Genomic DNA, 20974 nt, shown 5'->3' with positions numbered 1-20974 from the left:
CGTTCATATTTTAAAAATTTATAAATTTATTATATACAAAATTACATGAAAATTTAGAAAATGAAAGATATATAAATAAACTAAAAAATAATTTTATTTAATATAAAATTGATTGATTAAAAATTTTAGAAGTAAATGAAGCATTTCCCAAGTGCGATCCACGAGAAAGTTGACTTAGAAATGAGCATGTTACGGTGGATCCCTGGATCATGTGATAGCCGTTGGATCCAGATCCAGATCGCTTTTTACTAGACTTGACCAATATACCCCTCCACGACACGTCACGCTACTTGACCCCCTTTTGGACAACTGGCAGTCACGTACCACACGCCGTTTCTCCTTTATCTTTGGACTCACTAATTTTTATGATTAACCTCCCTAATACGGAATGTTTAGTCACTAATTTCATAAACATTTAAAATATTATCCGTTTTGACCTGTTACGTTTCATTGTCAGTCTTACGATTTTAAAACTATTTGTTAGGGAGAGGTTTTCACGCTCTTATAACAAATGTTTTGTTCCTCTCTCCAACTGCGTCGGATTTTACAATCCACCAATTTTGGAGACTCATCATCCTCACTGACACACTATCCAGTGTCAGACTCTAATACCATTGGTAATAGTTCAAACCCACCGCTAATACGTGCTAGCGGTAGCTTAAGTTGTTACAAAATTGATGACTCGTTCCTTTTAACATCGTCACTTTATGTGTCTCTAAAACTAAAATTGTCTTAAGAGACACCATAGACTAAACACGTGTCATAAACCTGACCACCAACACATGTTTTTTTTAGCATGTTTTGTTATTACTAGTATTTTTCCTAAAAAAATTATCAGTGGGTGTTAGATAAGATTGCTTCACGCTAAACCCCGACAAAATAGGTACAAGGAAAGAGCAATAGACTAGACCAACCTCAAAAAACGAAACGATCCCATCATAACCAGTCATCCATAATATCAAATAAATCATTTTCGTCTGTAGTAAACTTACCAACGACTATAGTCATACTGATCCTTCTATTCAACTAACTTCAACCATTTTCGAACACCTCATAGCATTTTCAGGGCCTTCGAGTCTATCATTTTTGTATGATTTCTACTGTCCCTTCTTTCAAATGGATTTCTACTGTAAATGAAAGTATCGTTCTTAGACTTTTGAGCTCAAATGATTAAACAACTAAAAAGAACGGTACACCTCATTAATATATGCAGTAATTATCAATTATATATTTCGCATATTTCTTAAGATTGGAGTATTAATTTATTCATATTTGACCATGTGCTCCCTCTAGAGACATTATGGTATAATGCTACATCTAGGTTTTAACATTAATAATGTAAATAATATAGTCTACGAATCATTAGAATTTATATCAATTAAAAGTTTATTTTTTTTACCGTCTTTTCTTTATTATATTATAATTGGTAAATAGTAAAAGATTCCTCCCATTTATATCCAAGTGTACTTGTAAATGTTGTAATTTAAACTAAATTTTAACCTTTTTCAACCCTTTATTTATTTACTTAATTTACATTTTTTAAAAACTCTTTTAACTTTACCAAATATAAAAAAATATAATTTTATATATAATTAATTTATAAAATTTATATTATAAAAGGGTTTGGGTGAGGACACGTGGCAAAATAAATGTCAGAAGTTGTCAGATGGGTTTGGCATATTATCATTTAATAATTGTGTTGGAAATTTTATTTCAGGTCCCACTATCAAATTAAATTCCCTCCATATAATTTAACTGAATTATTTTTCACTTTTTTATTTATTTAATACACAATTTCCTTTTTATTTTATTTTATTTTATTTTATTTAAATCGCTCAAATTTCTATGATTTCTAAATTTATAATACTTCTAATTATTAAAATTTGAAATTTTATATTTAATTTCTTAATATCTTAAAAAAATATATTTTTTTTATAACTTTTATGTTACATTTGTACTAATTTTCATTTTTAACCAAATTATTATTATTATTATATTAATTTAGAGACCCAATTAAATTCCAAAATAAAATTTAAATCATCATTTTTTTTTTTTTACTAAATTACAACCTAATTAAATATATAAATAGTAATACGAGAGGTTCGAATAGAAAGTATTCGGATAATTACATTTTTTATCGCACTATTATCAATGATTGTGTTACTGAAACAAATTAACTCATAATATTACCCATTTAAAGTAAGTTAATAACAAAGTAAATTTTATAAATGGTAATATGAGTTGTGTTCATAGTTTAACGGTGTCTATATGTGATATACCTTCCTTTTTTACCATTGGAGTAATAATTGAGTTATAATGTGGTTTATATAAGTAAAGTTTATATTTATCTATTTCTAATAAACTAATTAATTATCTGTAATTAAAATATTATAAAATTTATTATAGATGGTTAGAACTTCATATGGATCGGTTATAAAGGTCAAATGTCAACCAAACTCAACCTTTATAGTTTATGTTTGACAATAGAGTTAGTCAAATTCTCACGTGAAATTTAAAATTTAAAATTAAAAAAATTTAAAGTTAAAAATTTTAATTTCGAATAAAGGGAATTAAAAGAGAGAAAGTACTGACTAACACGTTTATTCGATTATTGGTATTTAAAAAATTACTAATTTCAACTAATAAATATATTATTAAGTGAATATAGACAATTGGGGGAATGTCATTAGTCAATGCATTAAAAATGGATTAAAATTTATTAAAATTTATTAATTACAATTAAATAAATACTTCACCAACTCTGTAGAGAAAATTTTGTAAAGGATAAAAATGGAAATACACTTTTCTGATAAAGCGACATCAATTTTTTCCTTTTCTTTTTTAAAAAATAAAGAAAAAGACAATTAACGGAATAAACTTTTAAATTTTCAAATTTGAAATAAAAACAATTTATAATAAATTCATAAATTAGTTTTATAATTTGTTCCAATTACCACAAATTCATTTCCCAAAATAATATTTAATTTACATCGATTTTTTTCCATATTTTATTTATTTATTTATCATATTTTAAAGTAAGGTTTAATGGTAAAAAAAATTAAAAAATAAAGATATAATTAGATATATTTATGAGACAAGCTAGAATAAGGAAACCTTCTCTGTACTGTCATTCATCTCTTATTTCATTCTTATTCTCGTGAAATTTCTTATTTATTTTTATGGGAATATTTTTTTTTCTTTCCTTTAAAAAAAATCATATTGGAAAGAATTTTTTAATACATAATTTTTATTTTTCAATATAATTTATATTAGGGTTATTATAAATTAAATGGTTAATTAATATTTGATATTAAAAAATTAGGGATGTTGGAAATATAAAAAAAACGGAAAATTGTTGGAATTGGAAAAAGAAAAAAAAAAGGAAAAAAATAGGGAAAATTGATGCTTTTGAGAGGAAAACGAAAAGAAACGTACGTAATTACCAAAAATGCCCTTTGTTATTTAAAGAATGTGTCAAGGGTAACGGAATTGGGAAAAACAAAAGAGGAAATTACGGAAATGCCCATTATATTAAAATAAAAAAATAAAAAAAATAATCAGTCAAACTCAGTGCCCAGTGGATATCATATAAAATGTATCTCTTACTTATTGCTCTGTCTCCACTAATCTCACTTTTTCTCTGCAATTCTCTCTGCAAATCTCACTTTCTCTCTCTACTTTCTCTCTCTATCTAATGGACTTTCCCGAAATCAGGGACGCCCATTAGCCCACCATTGATGCAGCTCAGCCTCACTCCACTCCCCACTCCCCCACATTGCCCATTTCATCTCTCTGTTTTGGGTTTGTTTCATTTTCTGTTTCTTAACCGACACTGATTGGAAGGAGTGTGTGAATCTGTTGCAGCATTTTCTTAATCGCATTGAAATGAAACCCAAAACCCTTCATTACCAGTGCGATGGTGGACAGAGCAGTGGCAGTAGCTCTCCGAGTCCTCCTCATTCGCCGCCGCGTTATGCTTCAAAAGGTCGCCGGAAGTTACGGTCGAAACCCCATTATTATCAGCCGCTCCGGGAACTGTTTGTCGGTGGATTCAATTTCAGGTTTAGTTTTAGACATATGGTGCTTCTTCCTCTGCTTTATATCTCTGGTTTGATTATGTGCGTTGGCCCTTTCTCTTCTTTTGGCGGTCAACCCTCGCCGCCTGGCTCACTCTATCGTAGCCATCATATGTATCACTTGCTCCGGCGTCATATTCAATCTGATAATTCCTCTGCGATTCAGGTTCGATCCTCTTCTTCTTCACTTTCCTTTTTCTTTTTCTGGGTTTTTACTGAAATGCTGGAATCGTTTAGAGCTTGGGGGATTTGGAGTTGTTCTTTTAATGATTTTGTTCTTGTGCTGTGTTGCTGTAACTCTGTTGAAATGTGTATGATTTCGCTTGCAGTTGGCATCAGTTTGGAAGTATAAAAGGCTGAAAGAGAGGAAGCCATGTTCGAATTCTACAGCTTCTCAGCTGCATGCGGGTATGCAAGCTGCTGAGTTGATCAATAAGGATGCTACTACTTACTTGATTGTTGATGCTAATGGTGGACTCAACCAGCAACGCTCTGCTGTATGTGTTTTTTCATATTTCTAATGAATGTTGTCCTGTTCTTGCATCGAAGTATTTAGTTTCGATTATTTGATTGGCATGTTTGTATGTTCATGTTTGTTCTTGGTTTGGCAGATCTGCAATGCGGTGGCTGTGGCAGGGCTTCTAAATGCTATTCTAGTTATTCCTCGGTTTGAGTTCCATAATGTTTGGAAGGATTCAAGGTATGGTTATGGAGTTTTTGTTTCATAGTACTAAGAGCTTGTGAGATCCTACATTGGTTGGGGAGGAGAATGAAGCATTCTTTGTAAGGGTGTGGAAACCTCTTCCTAACTTACGCGTTTTAAAAACCTTGAGGGGAAGTTTGAATGGGAAAGCTCAAAGAGGATAAGATTTGTTAGCGGTGGGCTTATGCTATTATAAATGGGAGCCAGACACTGAGTGGTGTGCTAGCAAGGAGGCTGAGCCCTAAAGGGGGTGGACACGAGGCGATGTGCTAGTAAGGACGCTGGGCCTCGAAGGGGAGTGGATTGGGGAGTCCCACATCGATTGGTGAAAGGAACGAGTGCTAGCGAGGACGCCAGGCCTCGAAGGGGGTAGATTGTGAGATCCCACATCGGTTAGGAGGAGAACCTTGAGGGGAAGTCTGAAAAGGAAAGCCCAAAGAGGACAATATTTGTTAGCGGTAGGCTTGGGCTATTACCAATGGTATCAGAACCAGTCTCTGGGCGATATACCAACAAAGGGGGGTGGACATGAGACAGTGTGCCAATAAGGACGTTGGGCCTCGAAGGGGAGTGAATTGGGGGTCCCACATTGATTGGAGAAAGAAACGAGTGCCAGCAAGGTCGTTGGGTTTCGAAGGGGGTGGATTGTGAGATCCCACATCAGTTGAGGAAAAGAACGAAACATTCTTTATAAGGGTGTGGAAACCTCTTCTTAGCAGACGCGTTTTAAAACCCTTGAGAGGAAGCTTGAAAGGGAAAGTCCAAAGAAGACAATATTTGCCAACGGTGGGCTTGTTATAGAACTCCACCCCAAGATTTTTTAGAACTGAAAGATTATAGAAGAGGACTTAGAACGTAAAGTTTTGCCCAGACAACCAACACAAACTTTTAGTGCACTACAATAACTAGTTATATGGTTATTTACATGTATATTCTCGAAGTTCTCATTGAATATTCAAAGTTCGAATTCGAAGAACACCCCCGAAATTCTAGAATAGAAGTAACAATGCTATGTTAAACGTTTTATAACTCGAAATCATTACAAGTATGATAGAATTTGTTCTACCTGCGTTCTTAGAACACATTGAACTCCTCTCTCATTTTTCTTCTTCTTTTTCAAATGTTTTCAGTAAGTTTGGTGATATTTATGATGAAGATCATTTCATAGCTGCCCTTGACGGTCATGTGAAAGTTGTCAAAGAGCTACCAGAGGCTTTAATGCAAAGATATGATTACAACATTTCTAACATACCTAACTTTCACGTACAAGCTTTGTCCACTGCTAACTATTACTTGGGAGAAATTCTACCTGTTTTGCAAAGGGAAAGGTACTCATCAATATCATTTTGGTACTCATCAATATCATTTGGTACTCATCAATATCATTTTGCTACCCATCAAGCCTTTTATGCTCTACTTGTGACTGAGAACTAAGGGAAACTCTGCTGCAGGGTATTAAGGTTGTCCCCTTTTGCCAACAGATTGGCCATGAACGTTCCACCCGAAATCCAATTCTTAAGATGCTTGGCAAATTACGAAGCATTAAGGTTCTCGTCTCCCATTCTGACTTTTGCACGTTCACTAGTTAGCCGGATGATCGAAAAGAGCTCAAGGGATAATGGGAAGTATGTTTCCGTCCATCTACGGTTCGAGGAGGTACTAATGCTTTTTCATCATCTTCTAGACGAGTTATTTATTCATGCCCCATTTGATAACGATTTCATATCTCGTATCTGAACTTCAGGACATGGTAGCTTTCTCGTGTTGTGTATATGATGGAGGTGAAGCTGAAAAAGTCGATATGGATTCGATTCGAGAGAGAGGATGGAGGAAAAAGTTCAAACTCAAAGAACATCTTATTTCGCCTAGTCTTAACCGAGTTAATGGAAAGTGCCCGTTAACCCCCTTGGAGGTAGCTAGAATGATCCGTTTTGTTCTCTTTGTGCAAAAGGTGTATCCTTTAAACCAATTTCCCTATGTTTTTACTTTTTGAATGTCGTTCTTCGTGTTAGGTTGGAATGATGTTGCGCGGTATGGGATTCGATAATAACACTTCGATTTATTTGGCTTCGGGTAAGTTATACAAGGCAGAGAGATATTTAGCTCCATTACAGGAAATGTTTCCTCTTTTGCATACAAAGGAATCACTTGCAACCGCAGATGAACTTGCTCCTTATATGGTAAGTTTATTGTTTCAATCCTTGTGGCTCTATAAGATTTTAGTAAATCCGTGACTGCCTGATAAACCGTTTATCTATTTCTATAAGATTGCGAGATCCCACATTGGTTGGGGAGGGAACGAAGCATTCCTTATAAGGGAGTGGAAACCTCTCCATAGTAGATGCGTTTTAAAACCATGAGGTTGACGGTGCTACGTAACGGGCCAAAACAGACAATATCTACTAGCGGTGAGCTCGGGCTGTTACAAATGGTATCAGTACCGGCAAGGATGTTGGGTCCTCAAGGAGGGAGGATTGTGAGATCTCCACATTGGTCGGAGAAGGGGAAAGAAACATTTCTTATAAGGGTGTGAAAACCTCTCCCTAGTAGTCTCGTTTTAAAACCATGAGGCTCACGATGATACATAATGGGCCAAAGTGGACAATATTTACTAGCGGTGAGTTTGGGCTGTTACAAATGGTATTAGAGCCAGACATCAGACGGTGTGCTAGCGATGACACTGAGCCCTCAAGGGGGAGGATTGTGAGATCTCACACTGGTTGGAGAGGGGAACGAAGCATTCCTTATAAGGGTGTGGAAACCTCTCCCTAGTAAATGCGTTTTAAAATCGTTAGACTGATGAAGATATATAACGAGCAAAAGCGGACAATATTTACTAGTGGTGGGTTTGAGCTGTTACAAATGGTATAAGAGCCAGACACTAAGAGGTGTGCCAGCGAGGACGTTTGGCCCCCAAGGGGGAAGGATTGTGAGATCCCACATGGGTTGGAGAGGGGAACGAAGCATTCCTTATAAGGGTGTGGAAGCCTCTCCTTAGTAGACGCTTTTTAAAACCGTGAGGCTGACGGCTATACATAACGGGCCAAAACGGACAATGTCTACTATGTTTGCTTACTCCGCCATCTTCCTCAATTCAACTCAAAAGCTCTTATAAGTTCGAAACTAAAATCCTCAAACCCATTACAATTCTAGGAAGCGAGGCCATAATTTACACGAACATTGATACAAATTACTGTTACTCGAGAATTCATCTGTGCAAAGTACTAATAGTTAGCATAATTTTCATTGACAGGAATATTCTTCAAGAATGGCTGCTCTGGATTACATGGTATGCTTGTTAAGCGAGGTCTTCGTAACGACTCAAGGAGGTAACTTCCCACACTTTCTAATGGGGCACAGGCGGTTTCTTTACGACGGGCACGCCAAGACGATCAAGCCCGATAAACGAAAGCTAGCCATTTTAATGGATGATAGAATAAAATTGAGGTACTCATCATCCATAAGCTTTATGACTGTGTATTGACACTGATCACTGAAAAGACGACTTCATATCATGTTGATCTTACAGCTGGAGAGAATTCAAGGAACACATGGGGGTAATGCTTGCAGAGAGCGATCAAAAGGGGCTGATGGTACCTCGAATCAGACGGTTCAACCGAAAAACGTCTGTCTATACGTACCCTTTACCCGAATGCAGATGTCTGCAAAAACCCCACAACACAAACTCCACAGACAACAAGTATATGCTCGATCAGCTCTTCGAATCCGTGAGATAGCGAGCAGATTACCCCTCCATTGCTCTAAATTTTGCTCGGTGTAGATAGTCGGCATTGCTATCTTGGTAGGTCGGATGAAGAAGCAAGTTAACGTCGAAAATGAAAGGTAATGATTTCTTAGTTTGTTCTTGAGTGAGCTTGAAACTAAACCTCCCCCTTTCTTTGTAAGTGTTCTGGATGATAACTGTATATAGCCAGATGCATGTCTGGAAATATGTACATTTTAAAGCTAAAACATTTCACAAACCTTGGAAGCTTGAAGCTTGAAATAATGCGATTGAATCCTTGTAATCGTACGTATGCTATCAAAGTCGTATTTGGATAAACTTGTTGACTTTGACTGACCAACCTACATTCTCGAACGCCAATGTCTGGGTTTTGATAGGATGACGCAAGTAGTAGATTAGGCAATGGTTGGTTATTGATACTAAATCATGTCACATCCATCAACTCTCACAATCGCACTTTTTTGAGACTTGTAAATTGATTAAGTTAGCCAAAAATAGGTTAGAGAATGTTTTGAGAAACGACATTACAAAATATAACTCAAATAGGAAAAATTGACCAGGGTTTTGAATAAGCATGTACAGACAACGCATCAGGGACAAACATGACCAAGTGAGCGGGGTTATAGTGGCTAACTACGTACTAACCTAGATCCCACAAAGGGTATTGGTCGATTAAGACAGCAGAGCGGTAGTCATAGAAGTGGAAATCTACTAACCTACCGAAACAACTAACCCTGAAAATGGATGTACGGAAGCGCGAGACTCATACCCGGTCGGTCGTCGGGTCAAGTGCGAAAATCAAAATTTTAAAAAGAAAGTGAAAGAATTGCAATAGGGCCATCCACTACTTGCAAATGGGCCACAAAGTGAAAGTGGGCCAACACCACATTTGCTTATGTCTTTGCCTTTGATGATTCATCTTGCACAATCCATTGCACCAAAATATTCCCACACAAACCCATGTCAACAAAAAAAATTTAAAAAATAGAGGTTTAATCGTTACGACCATAAGTGTCATTGCACGGTTTCAATTGAGGTAGCTCGTTGATAACACATTCAAAGCAATTTCAATCCACGAGAGATGATGATCTATTAAAAGAATCTTCCACCCGTGGTACTCGACCGTCAACGACCTTTCGATGCTTAAGTCAGTCAAGTTCAAGCTTACGAGGAGGAGCGGGAGAGAAAAATAATATATAAAAAAAGGGTCAATCGTGAATTTAATTAATTATCTTTTGGAAAAAAAATATAAAAAAAATTATATTTAAAAAAAAAAAAAGGACAACAAAACCACATTTTCTTAAAGGGAATCTCTATATTCAACACGGTCCAGAGAATAAAGTTAGAAAAAAAAATTAAACTTTTTATCCAATTTTCCACTTTGAAATTTAATTTATAATTTAAAAAAAAAAGTGTTAAATAGAGAAAGAATGGGAAATGGCATTTAGGTAAATAAAGAAGGAAAGGAGGTTAAAGATGTAATTAGACATAAGAAATCTGATGGCGCGGCGCTGAAGCTGATCCTAGGCGATTCCATCACGTCAAGATGGGAGCTTAGGAAGAAGGGAATAAAAATAGAGACAGTATGGTTGGAAATTTGAGAAATTAATGAAAAATAATAATAAATGCCATTAATTTTTTTTTTTTAAAGAATTAAATTAAATGAGTTCATAACTCGGGAATGGATCGTTAACAATGTTCCCTAGGCAGAGCCGTCGAATTGAAAATTTCTACAGTTTCTGCGCTTTCTATTTTGGGTATGAAGATGGAGACGAAGCTTGAATGAGAGAGTGTTGGATTCCGTTAGATTTTCAGAGAGATATTCGCCGGAGATGCTCTTGAAGCGTCAGATTTTCAGGTGATGAAATGCAGCGCTGATTGCTGGAGAGAGTGAAGGGGAGGAGGGAAAATGCGAGACAACGACACCCGGAAGTTGATTGTTGCTCCGCCTGTTGTAATCGTTGGTCGGAATCGTTCTCAAGTTGGGAATAGAAGGGTTACTCCGACTACCATTATAACAACGCACTCTACAGCGACGACGGCTGTTTCGACGACTACTAGGTCGGCGACCGTCGTGGAGAAGCATCTGCCGAACGGAGATCGTTACACGGGGAGTTTCTCGGGGGGAGTTCCGCACGGATTGGGGAAGTATTTGTGGGCGGACAGGTGTATGTACGAGGGTGAGTGGCGGAGAGGGAAGGCGTCGGGGAAAGGGAAATTTTCTTGGCCTTCTGGAGCTACCTACGACGGCGAATTCAAATCGGGTTTGATGGAGGGAATCGGTACTTTTATTGGATCTGACGGAGATTCGTATCGTGGATCGTGGAGTTCAGATCGGAAACATGGATTAGGGAAGAAACGGTATACGAACGGCGATTTCTACGAAGGGAGTTGGAGGAAAAATCTCCAAGACGGCCATGGCCGATACGTTTGGAAGAACGGAAACGAGTATGTCGGCGAGTGGAAGAACGGCATGATTTCTGGTCGGGGTGTTTTAACATGGGCGAACGGGAATCGCTACGATGGGCAATGGGACAACGGAGTTTCTAAAGGGAACGGGAGTTTCATTTGTGCCGACAGTAACTGGAATAAGAACTTGACCATCACATTACGGAAGAGATCATCGGTGGATATAGCAAGAGGGAGTGTAACAGAGAGGAATTTCCCGAGAATTTGCATATGGGAATCCGATGGTGAAGCCGGAGATATCACCTGTGAAATCATTGATCATGTAGAGGCGTCGATGTTGTACAGGGATCGTGATCTTTTTAGGCAGTTTAGGAGGAGCCCCTGCTGCTTCTCCGGCGAGGCCAAGAAACCAGGCCAGACCATTTCTAAAGGACACAAGAATTATGAACTGATGCTTAATCTCCAGTTGGGTATCAGGTAAGTTCATGAAACAGGTCGTGTTCTTTAGACATTTACTGTGGATTCTGATATCACCATGTTGCTATGTTCTTTAGACATTCCGTTGGAAAGCATTCTTCAGTGGTGCGTGAGCTGAAGTCCAGTGACTTTGATCCAAGGGAGAAATTCTGGACGAGGTTCCCAACCGAAGGGTCGAAAACGACGCCACCCCACACGTCAGTCGAGTTTCGTTGGAAGGACTACTGCCCTGTGGTGTTCAGGTAACCATTACTTCTCTGAATCCTGATATTCTGCTATGAGTTCTTGTGATCCATGTTTCTAATTGATCTTTACAGATGCTTGCGGGAGCTGTTCGATGTCGATCCTGCCGATTATATGCTAGCAATTTGTGGGAATGATGCCCTCAGGGAGTTTTCATCGCCAGGAAAGAGTGGGAGCTTCTTTTATCTCACACAGGATGATAGATTCATGATAAAAACAGTGAAGAAATCTGAAGCAAAGGTTAGTTGCTTCCTTGAATTGTTCATCTTGTTATAAGTGCACTTGCATAATGCTATACACTTCTGGCATACTCAGGTGCTTATCAGGATGCTTGCAAGCTATTATCAGCATGTCTCCCGCTATCAAGATTCACTTGTGACAAAGTTTTTTGGTATACATTGCATCAAGCCAACAGGTGGGCAAAAGGTAAACATCATCCAGAGTGTTGTGTTATTTAGATTCATTACATGTTCTTCAAGAATTCACAATGATATCTAATCTGTTCTTGTGGGAACTAGACTCGGTTCGTTGTGATGGGCAACTTATTCTGCTCGGAATATCGAATCCATCGGCGATTCGACTTGAAAGGATCATCCCATGGCCGGACAACGGGTACTCCTGAGGGAGAGATTGATGAAACCACAACTTTGAAGGATCTTGATCTTAATTTTGTGTTTCGCCTTCAATCCAACTGGTTTAGTGACTTTATGAAGTAAGTGTTATAAGCTCTTTTGTTTTCGTTACGCTATGCTTATGGAAACCTTATTATTATCGAACTTTTGGTCAGACAAATCGATCGAGACTGCAAGTTCTTGGAATCTGAAGGCATCATGGATTACAGTCTTTTGGTTGGTCTTCACTTTCGTGATGATAATACATACAACAAAATGGGGTTATCTCCATTTCTATTGCGAACTGGTATGTATCCTTGTTCTTTCGTTATGAGCCTTGGAGGGGGTCATCCAAGACGCATTTGAATACTGATTTAGAAGACCTGTGGTGTTTGCAGGCAATAAAGATTCATACCAGAATGAGAAGTTTATGCTTGGTCATCGTTTCCTTGAAGCGGAGTTACGAGATATGGACCGAGTCTTATCTGGACGGTGCGTTTCTACTCCTATGAACTCATCTAAGAGTGAATATTAAAGAGCATGTGATGATTAATGTTGGCCATAAATTTGGGACTATTGGGGTATCAATTATTTCTGCAATGAATTGTATTGTTTTTCTCTGATAAATGGGTGACATGGGTTGTCTATACCACATCATGGGGCTATTTAGTAGGTAATAGTTTTTAGTAGGTTACAAATGGTATCAGAGTCTGACATTGAGCGGTGTGCTAGCAAGGACACTCACGTCGATTGGAGAGAGGAGCGAGTGCCAATGAGAATACTGGGCTCCAAAGGGGATGAATTGTGAGATTCCACATTGGTTGGAGAGGGGAACGAAACTGTAACAACCCAAACCCTCCGCTAGCAAATATTGTCCTCTTTGGGCTTTCCCTTTCGAAGTTACTACCTAAGCCCACGCTGACACTCCTTCCCTTCTCCAATCGATGTGGGACTCCCCAATCCACCCCTCTTTGGAGGCCAGTGTCCTTGCAGGCACACCGCCTCGTGTCCACCCCCTTTTGGGCTCAGCCTCCTTGTTGGCACATCACCTGTGTCTGGCTCTGATACCATTTGTAACAATCCAAGCCCACCACTAGCAGATATTGTCCTCTTTGTGCTTCCCCTTTCATGATATCTCTGCTAGGGAGAGGTTTCCAGACCCTTATAAAGAATATTTCGTTCTCCTCTCGAACCGATGTGGATCTCACATAAGCATTCTTTATAAGGGTGTGGAAACCTTTCCTTAGCAGACGCGTTTTGAATGCCTAAAGAGGACGATATTTACTAGCAGTGAGTGTGGGTTGTTACAGGACAAACACTTTATGGTCCTAGTCTCTTTCCCCATAATTACGAGCTCTTTTTTGCTCAATCCAATTGGTTTTTGGCAGTTGAGGATAATTATGACACTTTGTAATCAATGATTCTCCATTGTATTAACCTTTTGTCTATTATTTTCTTCACCATTGGGGCAAGAACTTATTGTAGATTAGTACAACCATGTCATGTAGTAGTAAACCACGAACCACAAACCACAAAACACATTCATACACTGATATAGTTTATCATTTTCTGTTATCAGGAAGTCATTGATCAGATTAGGATCTAACATGCCAGCAAGAGCCGAGCGATTAGCTCGGCGTAGCGACTTCGATCAGTACACCCCAGGTGGAATGAACCATCTAACCCCATCTCGCAGTGGAGAGATCTATGAAATAGTCCTCTACTTTGGGATCATTGACATCTTACAAGATTACGACATAACCAAGAAACTGGAACACGCATACAAGTCCTTGCAAGCTGACCCCACTTCAATCTCAGCTGTTGATCCTAAACTCTACTCCAAACGGTTCAGAGACTTCATTGGCAGAATATTTATTGAAGACAGGTAGTGAAAGGGATTAGTTCAATATCAAGATTAATGCTGTCTGGTTGAATTAGGGACCAGACCCTGCTAGCTGCTGCTGCTGCTGCTGCTGCTGCAGCACACGGATGGGTGTAGCAAACGCTTTGATCAGGCCCAGAACTTGGATGTCGACGTCGAGGGAGGCGGGGCGGGGCAGGGCAGGGCAGGGCAGGGCGGTTTGATACAAAATCTGAGTCAATGGGCTGTGGCTCAATTCTCCGGCCCCTTCCCTTTCAAAATGCTCTTTTTTCCATGTGGGTATTGGCTTTTTCAGGTTTTGGACGCCATGGAAAGCAGAGAAAGGTGCAGAAAAGATGGCGTAGGTGAGACCCAATTCCCATCCCGTTTCTTGTTTCTTGCCCACTTCGTTTACTTGTCCTTTCCTTCCTTCTTTGGATCTTTCCTTCTCTCACTGTTCTTGTACTGTATGGACTGTAAATTTTTAATCAAATTCTTTCCTCTCTCTCTCCTCCTCTGAATTAAATTTTAAATGAGAACTGAGGAGAGAGAAGAAAGAACTAAGCTGCTTTTTAAGCATTGGTTTAAGCTATGAATGAGAAACAAAGTGGTGGTATGGAAAGTGCGGATTTTGAATATAAGCTATCAACTAATTCGGGTACTGGGTGGTGTGTCAGCAGAATGTTGGCCCCCGAAGAAGTGAATTGTAAGATCCCACATTGGTTAGAACGAAATAAAAATCTTTCCTTGGCAAAAACGTTTTAAAACCTTAAGAAAAAATCTCGAGATTACCATATTTACTAAGTGGTGGACTTAGACTGTCACAAATTTTTTTAAATAAAATATTACAAAAAATGATTATGGATTTATAAAATATTCTACAAAATCTTTATATTTTAAATCAAATTTCATAATTCTATCTGATCAAAGAAACATTATTATTATTTTAAGATAATAAATAATGAGATAAAAGAAAAAAAAAAAAAGGAAAAAGAACAGGGATTAGATAAGATTGACGAAAGGGTAATCACGTTATTCCGGAGAAATTGGAAGGGTAATTATGTCATTTCGATTTCGGAAGGAAAAAAAATTGGGAGTCGAGCTAGTACGGAAGTGAAAGAGGTAGTCTAGGGTGCGGCCGCTCACAGAGTTTCATTTTTGGGTTGTGCTTGGTGGGGCCACGTGGCATTAATCGAAAAGTATGATATACTAATGCAAGGGTTTCAATAATTAATGATGGAGAGAAAGGGTATTTTACATTATTTTCAATTAATAGCTTTATTTATTATTTTTTTATTGATTTATTTATTTACACCTTCCTCTATAATTGCTAAATTATTTAATTTATTTGGATGCCTCCCAATTTGTTTGTCTTAAATATTAAATTATTATTATTATTATTGAAAAAAAGAAAAGAAAATGATATCCCATCTTAATTAAAAAAGAAAATCTGTGGCCCTTAGAATTTCTATACTTGGTTTTCTTTATGATGGGATGGACAAATTAATAATAATAATACAATAATATAGGCATATTTTTATTTAAAGAAAAAAGAAAAAAAAAAGGTAATTGTTTGGGTTAGCTTGGTTAGCAAGCATGATTACAATTAATGAGATGATGACAAAAAAATGTGTCTTCCCTTTCAAGTTTACACATTTTCATGCCTAATATTTCAAATAATTCTTTAATATTTATTTACATTACTCGTCCCGATATGATCCTCTCTCGCCTTTCTCTTTCAAGCTTTTCCTCAAAGTTCTTAAAACGCGTTTGTTAGAGAAAAGTTTCCACTAATGTGGGATCTCATAATCTATCCTTGTCTGGGCTCAATATGTTTTCCCTCAAAGTTTTTAAAATTCGTTTCCTAGGGAGAAATTCCCACTTATGTGGCACCTCATAATCCATCATGTCTGGAGCTCAGCGTGCTTCTCTCAAAGTTTTTAAAACACGTCTGCTAGGGAGAGGTTTTCACTGATTTGGGATCTCTCATAATCCACCCTGTCTAGAGCCCAACGTGCTTTCCCTCAAATTTTTTAAAATGAGTCTGTTAAGGAGAGGTTTTCACTGATGCGAGATCAAATAATCCACCATTGTCCAAAGCCTAGCGTCCTCGTTGATATTTGTTCTCATCTCCAATTGATGTGTAATCTTACCATCTACCCCCGTTTAGGGCCCAGCGTTCTCGTTGATACTTGTTTCCCTCTCCAACTAATGAGTGATCTCATAATTCACTCTTCTTTGGGGCCCAACATTCTCACTGACACATTGCTCAATGTCAGACTTGATACCATTTGTAACAGTCCAAGCTCACAGTTAGCAGATATTGTCTTTTTTAGATTTTCTCTTTCGTGCTTTCCCTCAAGGTTTTTAAAACGCGTGTCAAAAGTTTCCACACCCTTATACCTATACAGAAATAGGATATTTTTTTTTATTAAATAAATGTTTATGTGCACCTCCTATGTTTTAGAACATGAAAAAAATTGGCGTAGAATTAGTCTCACATTCATTAATTAAAGAAAAAATTATAAATTTATATAATTATGACGTCAATTTTCATAATTTATTTTTAAGAAAAAATATATTTTTGAGAAGCAATGAAGCGACCAAAGGGAAGCAGCCTGATAATGCCGTTTGCCACACTCAATGCTCTGCCCAACTCAGCGCCATCATGTCTTTGTTTTTTACTCAAATTAATACATTTATTTTTAAATTATAATAATAACCAATTTCTAATATTATTCATTTTGAATTCATATAAACACTTTCCAAAAATTTAAAATTAATTAAATTATGAAAAGAAAAAAAAAAACAGCTTAAAATAAAACACGTCTTAAGTTAACGTAAATCTAAAGATTTAGAATTATAATTATTGTCTTATTTATTTGAATTAATTTGAACCGACATGTCGTCCACAAACTACCTCTGCTCGCATCACTATGTCGGCTCTCCCGCATGCCCACACCCCGTGTATGTTGAGATCATTCGCCGTCCATAATCAATATATAAGAAATATTATTAAATTTCAATAATTATTTTTTATTTTAAAATAATAATAAAAAAATTAATTTGTGGGAAAGCAAAAGGGATTAATTGCGGCGGACATATGTCGGGGGAGAAGGTGCTTTCATGCCCTACACGAGGGTTGGCTGTTTTGGGGACATTTTCTTTCGTATTTATTAATTACCCATTTTTTTCCATTATTATTATTCATACTAATAATTAATAAAATCTTCTAATATATATTTAAGCACGTAGTTTAATAAGTGTGACATCCCACCGTCCCATATTTGTTAGGGAGGAAAACAAAACACTGGTGTGTAAACCTTTTCTTAAGAAACGAGTTTTAAAGCATTGAGGGGAAGCTCGAAAAGAGAAAGTCCAAATAGAGCTTGAGTCGTTACAAATGGTATTAGAGTCAGACACCGAGCGATGTGCCTAGCAAGGAGGCTGAGCCCCGAAGGGGGGTAGACACGAGGCAATGTGTCATCTAGGACGTTGGGCCCTAAACGAGAGTAGACACGAGGTGGTGTGCTAGTAAGGATGCTGGGCCTCGAAGGGGGGTGGATTTCGTGGTGGTCCCACATTGATTGGAGAAAGAAACTAGTGTCAGCGAGGACGCTAGACCTCGAAGGGGGTGGATTGCGAAATCCCACAATCCCATATTGGTTGGGGAGGAGAATGAAAGCAAAGGGAAAGTCTGAAAAGGAAAAGTTCACAATATCTGCTAGCAGTAGGTTACAATAAGTTTCTCGTTATTTGACGTTTTTCATAGTTCAGTTAACGACCATTTCTTTCTCTCTTATCGTTATCGTTGTTATTATTGTTCAAGGATTTTACCCATAAAATTCTGTATTTCTTTAAGATTACAACTTTTGAAATGTCTCGGGTAAGGTTAAGGATTTCCATTTTGAAGCTATATAAGATCATGTATGTTGTCTTTACATGCAAGAAGACTTGAAAAATGTAGTAAAATGAACATTTGTGCTCTACTTTAGCCAAGAGCTAAGTTTCTTTGCAATTTTATATAGTTTAGAATCATTCAAGCTAGACATGATCGATCTTACTTGTGGAGTGATTCGAATTTCAAAAAAATGTTCTTACCTTGAGATGTTCGATCAACGAGATAATCTGAATCTTACTTTCCTTTAGTGATTCTTTATCACTTCCCATCCTAAATTTCGAAGTCGACTTGACCATACTGCAATGCCTTGTTAGCTAGGACGTCTAAATTTAACAACAAAAGTTTTCAACCCTTAATTAAGGGCATTCCAGCCACCCGACAACTATGTTGGACTAATGAACATAGCATTAATGATTTTGTCTGATTTCAGCTACAATTGATATCCAATAAGCTTATTTATTTAGCTACAACACATTTACCCAAAAGGGTTGGCCTCAAAGTTGCATTATTATAAATTGCTTTAATTTCCTGTTATTATTGTTTTCTTGAGACACCCAAAATGAATCCATTTGAAACTTCCTTTTTATGGTTCATTGTGTTGGTTTGAGAACATCATAACCATTGGTTGACATTTGTACTCAAATCATGTTTTATGAGATTATGGGTAAAAAAAGATCGGGACGTGTGGATATCGTTCATAGAAAGGAGAGAAAGTTAGTCGTGGGTGTACACGGTTCGATTATACAAATCTTTTAGACCAATTCAAGATTTTGAGTTGGTTGGATTGGTAACTCGAACAACCCGAACAGAGTTCACATTCCAACCCTACTCACCCTTCTATTTTTCGGGTGGGATTGTCGGGTTGTTCTTCTTTTTTTAATTATTTAAAACAATCATATTTATCCACCGTACATGTTACATTAATACTTAAATCACATAAAGTTATAACTCATCACTAACATCAGTGACAAATGTCAAATATTCTTAATATTCATAATAATCTTAAAAACAGAATAGAGTTGGATTGGGTTGACCCAACAAAAAAAATGTCAACGGGCAAACCAATTCAAATTTTATGTTTTTTCAAAAATTCAACCCAACCCAGTTTTTATAGTTTGGTTAGATGATCTGGGTTGGTCGGGATTCCAAAAGTTCATCCCAACCCTAAATAGTACATATTCATTTCGTTCTTAAATTCTTCTTTTACGACAAATCGTTAATGCAGGTAGTATAGAAGAGTTCTGATACTACCGTAGCACTAGAAATTTTATCCATTACAAGCAACGAACGATAATGGGCTTTATTTGGGCCTATATCATTCTCGAACCAATTGTATAGGTCAAAACCCAATTGACGAGAGAAGACGAGGGAGCCCCAGAACACGAAGAAAACATTTGTGGTCGAAGAATTTGTATCGAAAACGTGCAAATGAATAGAAGAAATAGAGAGATGGAGAGTAACTCTAATTTTGTGTCATCACTATGTATGGTTGTAATGAAAGTGAGAGGCTTTCATTTGCTTGTGGACTAACATTTTTCAATACATTATTGTTTTTTTAACTTATCCAAATGAATGATTAATGGGATTGAATTTTTTTTAATAATTGTTCATTTTTTAAATATAAATATAAATAAATAAAATTATATAATTTATTTTCATTTTTTTCTATTGTAATAATTTATAAATATAATCTTCTAAAATAAATATTATTAACCATATAAGTATCTCATTTTAAAATAAGTTTAGTTCTATCAAATTAATATAAGTTTCATAACAATAAAATATTAATATTAAATTAGTAAAGTTATTCAAACCGTTAGCCCAACAAACTTTACAAATTGGGCCGGACTTGAATTAGTTGCATCAGGCCCAAAAGGTATTGGGCCCAATGTCCAATAAAGGGTACGAGGATGACGTTCGTGCCATCTGAACTGTGCAAGGCTTCGGCCCACGGCTCCTTCACTTCTGAGTGAACCCGCCATGAGCTAAACCCCGACGCCGATCCTTTTCTCTGTATGGCGCCCTCCGCATCACGGTTACGTATCGCAGTAAGCTTAGGATTTTAAAAAATGTCTACTAGGGAGAGGTTTCCATACCCTTATAAGAAATGATTCGTTCTCCTCTCCAACCAATGTGGGATCTCACCATTTGTGTTCTTGGTGGTAAGCTGCCTATGTCTGCTTATGATACAATTTGTAACAACCCAAACTCACTGTTAGCAAATATATATGTTTTAGCCCTATTGTCTACAACCTCACGATTTTAAAACGCGTCTTTTAGGGAGAAATTTCCACACACTTATTAATGTTTGATCTCATAATCGACCATTTTGGGAGCCCAACATTCTTGCTAGCACACCACTAGTATCTAGCTCTGATACAATGCAAATATTTGCTAAAACCATCCCACTTGGTGGTAAAAATTCTTCATTTATAATCATTTACGTAACTAAATAAATTACAAACAAAATGAAAAGAGCAATAAATATCTTTTCTACCGTGAAAAAAATTCTAATTTATTCATTATTTTTAGTTCATACATAGAAAGTAAAGTACATGGCTCACTTAAATGATAATAAATATCTTATTTGGCCGATTATTTTTAAATTGACGTTGATTAACAGTAGTTTTGTCCTTATTTGCTTTTAGCAGCATCAAATGATTGAAAAACAGGTACAATATTGTTTATATTTCCAACACGAGTGAATATTTGAATATTTAACGGCTAAAAATGTAACCAATTTATTTACTAATAATGTTACGTTTCAAGCTGATTCAAAATATTAACACGATTACAGTTCAACGGCTATGAAAAAAAAAAACAGCTGGTTTTCGATCTGATACTCATGCCAATAGTATGGATCACACCCCTCTTACTTTAGGTGTTGTAAAAAAGCTTCAAAATTTGAGTAATATAAAGTGCTGTGATATTATTTTAACATCAATAAC

General features: G+C 36.8%; 2 protein-coding genes across 2 annotated transcripts; both read left to right on the top strand.

Annotated features, from left to right (window-relative positions):
• Positions 1 to 3631: 3631 nt before the first annotated feature.
• On the top strand, positions 3632 to 8842 carry LOC111476855 (O-fucosyltransferase 10-like). Its single transcript, XM_023120692.1, has 9 exons — positions 3632 to 4242; positions 4406 to 4573; positions 4688 to 4776; positions 5910 to 6107; positions 6231 to 6435; positions 6524 to 6691; positions 6792 to 6959; positions 8033 to 8226; positions 8309 to 8842. Exons 1-9 carry the CDS (start codon positions 3886 to 3888, stop codon positions 8514 to 8516), a joined length of 1755 nt encoding a protein of 584 aa, XP_022976460.1. The 5' UTR covers positions 3632 to 3885; the 3' UTR covers positions 8517 to 8842.
• A 1318-nt stretch (positions 8843 to 10160) lies between these two features.
• On the top strand, positions 10161 to 14747 carry LOC111476839 (phosphatidylinositol 4-phosphate 5-kinase 1-like). Its single transcript, XM_023120668.1, has 8 exons — positions 10161 to 11410; positions 11488 to 11652; positions 11728 to 11893; positions 11969 to 12079; positions 12172 to 12365; positions 12441 to 12571; positions 12663 to 12756; positions 13844 to 14747. The coding sequence occupies exons 1-8, from the start codon at positions 10434 to 10436 to the stop codon at positions 14151 to 14153; spliced, it is 2148 nt and encodes a 715-aa protein (XP_022976436.1). The 5' UTR covers positions 10161 to 10433; the 3' UTR covers positions 14154 to 14747.
• The last annotated feature ends 6227 nt before the right edge of the window (positions 14748 to 20974 follow it).

This window comes from Cucurbita maxima, unplaced genomic scaffold (assembly GCF_002738345.1).
Source record: "Cucurbita maxima cultivar Rimu unplaced genomic scaffold, Cmax_1.0 Cma_Scf00003, whole genome shotgun sequence".
NCBI lineage: Eukaryota > Viridiplantae > Streptophyta > Magnoliopsida > Cucurbitales > Cucurbitaceae > Cucurbita > Cucurbita maxima.
Note: the sequence above shows the minus strand (reverse complement) of the source record. Positions and strands in the feature narration are given on the sequence as shown.